Source organism: Petromyzon marinus, chromosome 66 (genome assembly GCF_048934315.1).
Source record: "Petromyzon marinus isolate PM22_M1 ecotype Great Lakes invasive population chromosome 66, UKy_Petmar_22M1.pri1.0, whole genome shotgun sequence".
Taxonomy (NCBI): Eukaryota; Metazoa; Chordata; class Hyperoartia; order Petromyzontiformes; family Petromyzontidae; genus Petromyzon; species Petromyzon marinus.
The window spans coordinates 9,053,405-9,061,940 of NC_133732.1; the positions used below are offsets into that span (position 1 = coordinate 9,053,405).

The 8,536-nt window shown below is 63.1% G+C and overlaps 1 protein-coding gene across 1 annotated transcript; it reads right to left on the minus strand.

The window, feature by feature from the left end:
- Positions 1-1,671: 1,671 nt before the first annotated feature.
- LOC142906548 (uncharacterized) lies at positions 1,672-8,295 on the minus strand. The gene is made up of 2 exons (XM_076054653.1): positions 7,849-8,295; positions 1,672-5,477 (listed from the first exon to the last, which is right to left on the minus strand). The coding sequence occupies exon 2, from the start codon at positions 5,448-5,450 to the stop codon at positions 3,765-3,767; it is 1,686 nt and encodes a 561-aa protein (XP_075910768.1). The 5' UTR covers positions 5,451-5,477; positions 7,849-8,295; the 3' UTR covers positions 1,672-3,764.
- Between the last annotated feature and the right edge of the window lie 241 nt (positions 8,296-8,536).

Here is an 8,536-nt window from a genome sequence, read left to right on the forward strand (position 1 = left end):
ATGGGGAGCCTTTAACACTGAACGCGATGGGGAGCCTTTAACACTGAACGCGATGGGGAGCCTTTAACACTGAACGCGATGGGGAGCCTTTAACACTGAACGCGATGGGGAGCCTTTAACACTGAACGCGATGGGGAGCCTTTAACACTGAACGCGATGGGGAGCCTTTAACACTGAACGCTATGGGGAGCCTTAACACTGAACGCTATGGGGAGCCTTTAACACTGAACGCTATGGGGAGCCTTTAACACTGAACGCTATGGGGAGCCTTTAACACTGAACGCTATGGGGAGCCGTTAACACTGAACGCTATGGGGAGCCTTTAACACTGAACGCTATGGGGAGCCTTTAACACTGAACGCTATGGGGAGCCTTTATCACTGAACGCTATGGGGAGCCTTTAACACTGAACGCTATGGGGAGCCTTTAACACTGAACGCTATGGGGAGCCTTTAACACTGAACGCTATGGGGAGCCTTTAACACTGAACGCTATGGGGAGCCTTTAACACTGAACGCTATGGGGAGCCTTTAACACTGAACGCTATGGGGAGCCTTTGACACTGAACGCTATGGGGAGCCTTTAACACTGAACGCTATGGGGAGCCTTTAACACTGAACGCTATGGGGAGCCTTTAACATTGAACGCGATGGGGAGCCTTTAACATTGAACGCGATAGGGAGCCTTTAACATTGAACGCGATAGGGAGCCTTTAACACTGAACGCGATGGGGAGCCTTTAGCACTGAACGCGATGGGGAGCCTTTAGCACTGAACGCGATGGGGAGCCTTTAACATTGAACGCGATGGGGAGCCTTTAACATTGAACGCGATGGGGAGCCTGTAACATTGAACGCGATGGGGAGCCTTTAACATTGCAAGGCTATGGGGAGCCTTTAACATTGCAAGGCTATGGGGAGCCTTTAACATTGCAAGGCTATGGGGAGCCTTTAACATTGCAAGGCTATGGGGAGCCTTTAACATTGCAAGGCTATGGGGAGCCTTTAACATTGCAAGGCTATGGGGAGCCTTTAACATTGCAAGGCTATGGGGAGCCTTTAACATTGCAAGGCTATGGGGAGCCTTTAACATTGCAAGGCTATGGGGAGCCTTTAACATTGCAAGGCTATGGGGAGCCTTTAACATTGCAAGGCTATGGGGAGCCTTTAACATTCAGCAGACTCGGCTGGGAAACCCCCAAAGTTCGAAGGGGAGAGGAGAAAAAAAAGTCAACAAAACTCCTCAAGTAGGGGAGAGGAGAGAAATGACCAAAAAAAACTTCTCAAATTTTCCCATGGCCAATCCGGCCGACCGTTAAATCACAAATTGCAAGGCGTGGCCCCCAATGTAAAACTAGAACGATTAACCGTTAACATGAACAATGAACAACGAAACCACCCCCAACATCATAACATAAAATCCCCGTGCCTCCCCCCATGGCACAGGACGGGCCCGGTTCAACCAACAGCCCCTTTTGACTCGCGAGTGAGATGGTGTGCGGAAATCTTGGCGTGCAGGCAAGAATCATCGAAACCGGCCGGTTTTTGAGAGCGTCCTCATCGTCGGGCCCCCAGATGGGGTGGGGGAGGCCTCCGCGGGGGGTCCCGCAGTGGGACAAAGCTGGCCCGAGGGGCATGGCACCTCCTGAGGTGGAGGAGACGGCTGTCAGACAGGAGAGGAAGGACCGGACGATGGGTGTCCTTCCCAAATTTGAGCCGATTTAGCCCGCTGCTCCGCGGACCTCAGTTTTTGGGTCCCTGTGGGGAAAGAGGCAGAGCACCCTTGAGGCATTGTATCCGCGGACGTGCGCCGCAGCGCGTCGGGCGCATCTGATACAGAGCCCCCAGGGATTGGAGATGAAGGAGCGCCGTCAGGCGGACAAAATGGTTTATGACGCGACGCATGCACGAACCAGCGCCTGCGTCCGAATTGGATGTGGACACTTTGCGGGCTCTTTACCTCAACGATTTCCACGGGGCTCCACCAAGGTTTATATAGCTTAGGGGACATCCCCACGGAGACCTGGCGTGCAGTGAAGCCTCGCCCTATCCCCAACTGCCCATTTGGTCCCAGTTTCCCGGGTCCCCACTCGTTAGCAGCTTGTTTAAAGCCGAATTACCTTGGGAGGCCTCCCTAGCCTCCGACAAGCACTGGAGGGTAAAGCGTACAGGGTCGGGCATTTTCTTACGAGCCAGATCCGGATTAAGCTGGACATCAATAGGCGGATCTTGCTCCTTCCCGTACATGAGCAATAATGGTGAGTAGCCGGTGGACGCATGAGGGGCCAATCAATAAGCGGCAAGAACCCCCGGGACATGCAGTTCCCAGTCGGTTTGTTCCTCATTGACCTGCTGACATAGCATGGATGTCAGCGTCCTATGTAGGCGCTCCACCATGCCGTCAGTCTGCGGGTGATAGGGCGAGGTGCGGATCTTTTTGGTGCCCAACAGGTCACACACCTCCTTGGGCAGCTTAGATGAAAAATTCCTGTCCTGATCCATGAGAAGGCATTCAGGGACTCCCTTATTCAAAACGTACCCGTGGAGAAAGGCGTCCGTGATCGTCACAGCCGACTGGTCTGGCACCGGCCCGGCCATTGGCCACCGAGAAAGGTAGTCAACATCCACCAGCAAATACTTGTTTCCCCGCGGGGTGGTGGGGAAGGGACCGAGTATATCGGGCGCGACGAGCTCTTGCACACGGGATACGCAAATCAATTGGAGAGGGGGGCACGCCAATTTTGGTGGGGGTTTTCGGCGGGCACATGCAGTGTACCCTCGCAGCATGTTCTGAACAAAAAGCAGCCATGCCGGGCCAATCAACTTTGCCCGCAGGATGGTGGGAACGACCACATTGTATTTTTGCAATTCTGCGTCCCATCGCATCAGGAGGCCCCCTCGCAGGATCACCGTGGATAACACCCGTCGACTCTCGCCTTCCGCGGAGTCACAAACACGGCGCCTAATGGTGAGCAAGGTGGCGTCCTCCGCCTGGAATCGCCCCCACTCGGTGTTGGTGAGCCCGAGCGTGTGGTAACGCATGTCGGCTGCGTCCGTGTGCGCGACATCAGCTGCAGCGACAACCTTACGGGGCGGACCTGAATCGGAGAGCCTGCACCGTCCCGCGCCCGAAATGCATGCGCACTTGTCACCGGGTGGTAAACGTGACAATGCGTCAGCATTCGTGTGGCGGACGCCCTTTCTATAAGAAACTACGAACGCATAGTCCTGAAGGACCTCAAGCCAATGGGACAGCTGGCCGGATGGCTGCTAAACACGCAGCGTGTACTGCAGAGCCGCGTGATCCGAACGCACCTCGAACTTGCGTCCATAGAGGTATGCCGGTACTGTTGGACGAAATAAACTATCGCCAGCAACTCTCGACGTGTAACGCAGTAGCATTGCTCTGCCGGAGACAGCCGCCTACTCCCGTACTCAATCACACGCTCTCCTCCATCCACAACCTGTGACAAAATGGTGCCGATATCCGAGTTGCTAGCGTCTGTATCAAGGATGAAGGGCAAAGAAAAATCGGGGTAACGAAGGGGAGGCGCGTTGACCAGGCCGTCACGCAGCGCGGCAAACGTGGCCTCCTCCTCCTCCCCCCACCAACATTTCTGTGCCTTGTCCGTGAAGACATGGAGTGGTTTTGCGATCGTGGCGAACCCGGGGACAAAACGTCGAACCTGACAAAACTACGTACCCTCGCCCGCAGAACCCCGATCGGCCTCCGACGTCTGCCGACACAAATCCGCAACCCCTATTTCTAAACAGATGCCTGAGGTGAGACAAAGGGCTGTGTGTGAGGTGCGCCGCGACTCGCCTGAGGAGAGAAGGGGCGACGATCCGCAGATGGCGTCGACTTGGAGAGTCCTCCCTGTTGAGCGCGGCACCCCTTAGACACATGTCCTGGCAGCCCGCACTTGAAGCACACGATCGGGCCGTCAACCGGGCGAGGGAAGGCCCCCCTCGGCCGGTCTCGTACGCCCTGGTGGTACTCCTCCGACCCCTTCCACTGTGCCACGGGACGGGAAACAGCGGATTGTAGAAGCCGCGTTCCTGTGGCCGGTCCCGTGCTCGCGACCATGCCGGCACGCCGACGGATGAAAAAATGGGCTTCGAGGCACCGCGCAACTTGAAGAGACGTCAGGTCGTCGTCCACCATGGCTGGCAAGACGACCTGGAGATCTCGGGCCAGCGGCAGCATTTTCTCCAGGATGAGAACATCCCACCCCACCTGGCCCATCTGGGGATACGCTGATTTCGCCAACGACAGGAGTGCCATGCGATAGGCGAGGGGCGTCTCGACCTCCCCTCGCCTACGCATAGCAAACTTGTGGCGTTTCATTGACGGAGGGGCGAATATCGCCCCCATCTGCGCCAGCGCTTGGGCGAGCGTCGCCTTGTGGTCATCGGGGATCCTGTTAAACTCCGCCAGCGCGTCGTCGTCGAGCACCAGAGGGAGCGTCCGCAGCGCCTCCTCCTCCGTCCACCCCATCAGTTTGAAGGCGGCGGAGAAGCGACGGCAGAAAGCCTCCCAATCGCCGCCCGCAGCGGCGAACTTCCGAACGAAGGGAAAACCGCGGTCCGCTTGCAGCGCTGTTGGCGGAAGGTCGGTTTTGGCGGGAGACGAGTCCCGGGCATTTTGAATTTTGGCGGGCTCCCGCGCGTAATGAAAATGGGCTTGGAGGCACCGCGCAAATTGAAGAGACGTCAGGTCGTCGTCCACCATGGCTGGCAAGGTGACCTGGAGGTCTCGGGCCAGCGGCAGCATTTTCTCCAGGATGAGAACATCCCACCCCACCTGGCCCATCTCGGGATACGCTGATTTCGCCAAAAACAGGAGTGCCATGCGATAGGCGAGGGGCGTCTCAGCCTCCCCTCGCCTACGCATAGCAAACTTGTGGCGTTTCATTGACGGAGAGGCGAAAATCGCCCCCATCTGCGCGAGCGCTTGGGCGAGCGTCGCCTTGTCGTCGTCGGGGATAACGTCAAACGCCGCCAGCGCGTCGTCGTCGAGCACCAGAGGGAGCGCCCGCAGCGCCTCCTCCTCCGTCCACCCCGCCAGTTCTGAGGCGGCGGAGAAGCGAAGGCAGAAAAACTCCCAGTCGCCGCCCGCAGCGGCGAACCCCCGAACGGAGGGAAAACCGCGGTCCGCTTGCAGCGCTGTCGGCGGGAGGTCGGTTTTTGCGGGAGACGTGTCCCGGGCATTTTTAATTTTGGCGGGCTCCCGCGTGGCGTGCGCCTCCACCGTTTCCCGCGCGCAGGAAACGGCGACGGACGTTTCGTCGGCGTCCTCCTGCGGTGGTAGTACAGCAGCCAGACCCGCGACGGTGGAGAGGAGGTCGCCAAGGCAGTCTTTCTTGGAGCGGCGCTCCCTCCCCGGTGAAGGCGGTGAAGCCAGCTCAGGGTCCCGCTGCTGCGCCGGCGACAGGATCTCCCCGCGCTCCATCACCGGGGCTCCAGCACCCGGGGCCGTCTGCGGGATAACAACCGTCATCTGTTTCTTCACCTGAAGACGACTGGGTGAGATCCTTAAGTCTCGTTAACATTTCTAATCGCCCCCTAGCTACACCAAACTAATAATCCCTTCTGGCACCAGTGTAGTGTGTAACATACACGGAGGCGCACACACTCCAAGTTGGAGGCAACACGTTTAATAAACTATGAACCCCACCCCAACCACCACCCCCACCACCACCACCACCACCCCCCCCCCACCACCACCCCTCCCCACACCTACACCCACCCCCACCACAACCACCCCCCCCCACCTACACTCCTCCCACCACCTACACTCCCCCCACCACCACCACCACCACCCCCCCACCACCCCCCCACCACCAACAACCCCCACCACCAACACCCCCCCACCACCACCAGCCCCCACCACCACCACCACCCCCCACCACCACCACCGCCCCCCCCACCACCAACACCCCCCCCACCACGACCACCCCCCCACCACCAACACCCCCCCCACCACCACCACCCCCCCCACCACCACCCCCCCACCACCACCACCCCCCCCCACCACCACCCCCCCACCACCACCACCCCCCCCACCCCCCCCCACCCCCCCCACCACCACCCCCCGGCACCACCCCCTCCCCCCACCTACACTCCCCCCACCACCACCCACCCCCCCACCACCACCACCCCCCCACCTACACCCCCCCCCACCATCACCACCCCCCACCTACACCCCCCCACCACCTCCCCACCCCCCCGCCACCACCCCCCCCACCACCACCCCCCCCAACCACCCCCCCAACACCACCCCCCCAACCACCCCCCCACCACCACCCCCCCAACCACCCCCCCAACCACCCCCCACCACCACCCCCCCCCCCCCAACCACCCCCCCACCACCCCCCTCCCCACCACCACCACCACCCCCCTCCCCACCACCACCACCACCCCCCTCCCCACCACCACCACCACCCCCCTCCCCACCACCACCACCACCTCCCTCCCCACCACCACCACAACCCCCCTCCCCACCCCCCCCCACCACCCCCCTCCCCACCCCCCCACCCCCCCCCCACCACCCCCCCACCACCTACCACCCCCCCCACCACCCCCCCCCCCACCACCACCCCCCCCCCACCCCCCCACCACCCCCTCCCACCACCCCCCACCACCACCATCCCCCACCACCACCCCCCCACCCCCTCCCCACCACCCCCCCCCCCACCACCCCCCCCCACCCCCCCCCACCTACATCCCCCCCACCACCACCACCGCCCCACCTACACCCCCCCACCACCACCCCCCCCCACCCCCCCCCACCCCCCCCACCACCACCCCCCGGCACCACCCCCTCCCCCCACCTACACTCCCCCCACCACCACCCAACCCCCACCACCACCACCCCCCACCTACACCCCCCCCACCATCAAACCCCCCACCTACACCCCCCCACCACCTCCCCACCCCCCCGCCACCACCCCCCCACCACCACCACCCCCCAACCACCCCCCCACCACCCCCCAACCACCCCCCCACCACCCCCCCAACCACCCACCACCACCCCCCCCCCCCCCCCAACCACCCCCCCACCACCCCCCACCACCACCACCACCCCCTCCCACCACCACCACCACCCCCCTCCCCACCACCACCACCACCTCCCTCCCCACCACCACCACCACCCCCCTCCCCACCCCCCCCACCACCCCCCTCCCCACCCCCCCACCACCCCCCACCACCCCCCACCACCACCCCCACCCCCCCACCACCCCCTCCCCCCACCCCCCCACCACCACCACCCCCCCCCCACCCCCCCCCCCCCCCCCCCCCCCCCCACCCCCCCACCCCCCCCACCCCCCCCCCCCCCCACCCCCCCCCCCCACCCCCCCCCCCCCCCCCCCCCCCACCCCCACCCCCCCCCCCCACCCCCCCCCCCCCACCCCCCCCCCCCACCACCACCCCAACCACCACCCACCAACCACCACCCCCCCCCACCCCCCCTCCCCCCACCACCACCCCCCCACCACCCCCCCACCTACACCACCCCCCCCCCCCCCCACCCCCCCCCCCCACCCACCACCCCCCCCACCCACCACCCCCCCAACCCCCCCCACCACCACCACCCCCCTCACCACCACCCCCCCCCACCTACACCCCCCACCTACACCCCCTCACCACCACCACCCCCCCACCACCCCCCTCACCACCACCCCCACCCCCCACCACCACCACCACCCCCCCCACCACCCCCCTCACCACCACCCCCCACCCCCCACCACCACCCCCCCCACCTACACCTCCCCCCCCACCTACACCTCCCCCCCCACCTACACCCCCTCACCACCACCACCCCCCCCATCCCCACCACCCCCACTCACCACCGCGCGCTGCCTCCCCGCCAAGTTGCCCACGGCCACGTTCCTGTTCACCTCGGGCCTGGGGTGGTAGGCCCTGCGGAAGCCTGGGCACGTGGCCGCTCGAGCACGTGGCGGAGGCGTCACAGTGGGCTTCGAGGCACGACTTGCAGAACGTGTGGCCGCACGTTGGACTCACGGGGTCGGTGAACAGCTAGAAGCAGATGGGGCAGTCCTCGTCGCCGCTTGAGAATGATATTGGGGCTTGGTCGGTGGGCGCTGGACGGGCTTGCTGGCTGCTGCCGTTGCTTGCTGTGGCAGCCGAATGGCTCACAGGGGCTATACCAAAATAAACGGAACCGTCGGTTTCACGTGAAAAGCCACGCCCACACCTACCCGAGGAAACCACGCCCCACATTAACCCCAGGAAAGCCACGCCCCACATTAATCCCAGGAAAGCCACGCCCCACATTAACCCCAGGAAGCCACGCCCCACATTAACCCCAGGAAGCCACGCCCCACATTAACCCCAGGAATCCCCGCCCCACACTCACCCCAGGAAGCCACGCCCCACATTAACCCCAGGAAGCCACGCCCTACATTAACCCCAGGAAAGCCACGCCCCACATTAACCCCAGGAAAGCCACGCCCCACATTAATCCCAGGAAAGCCACGCCCCACATTAACCCCAGGAAGCCACGCCCCACATTAA

Excerpts from the sequence above, each read along its gene's own strand:
- LOC142906548 (XM_076054653.1), bottom strand. The coding sequence starts at position 5,450 with ATGGAGCGCGGGGAGATCCTGTCGCCGGCGCAGCAGCGGGACCCTGAG.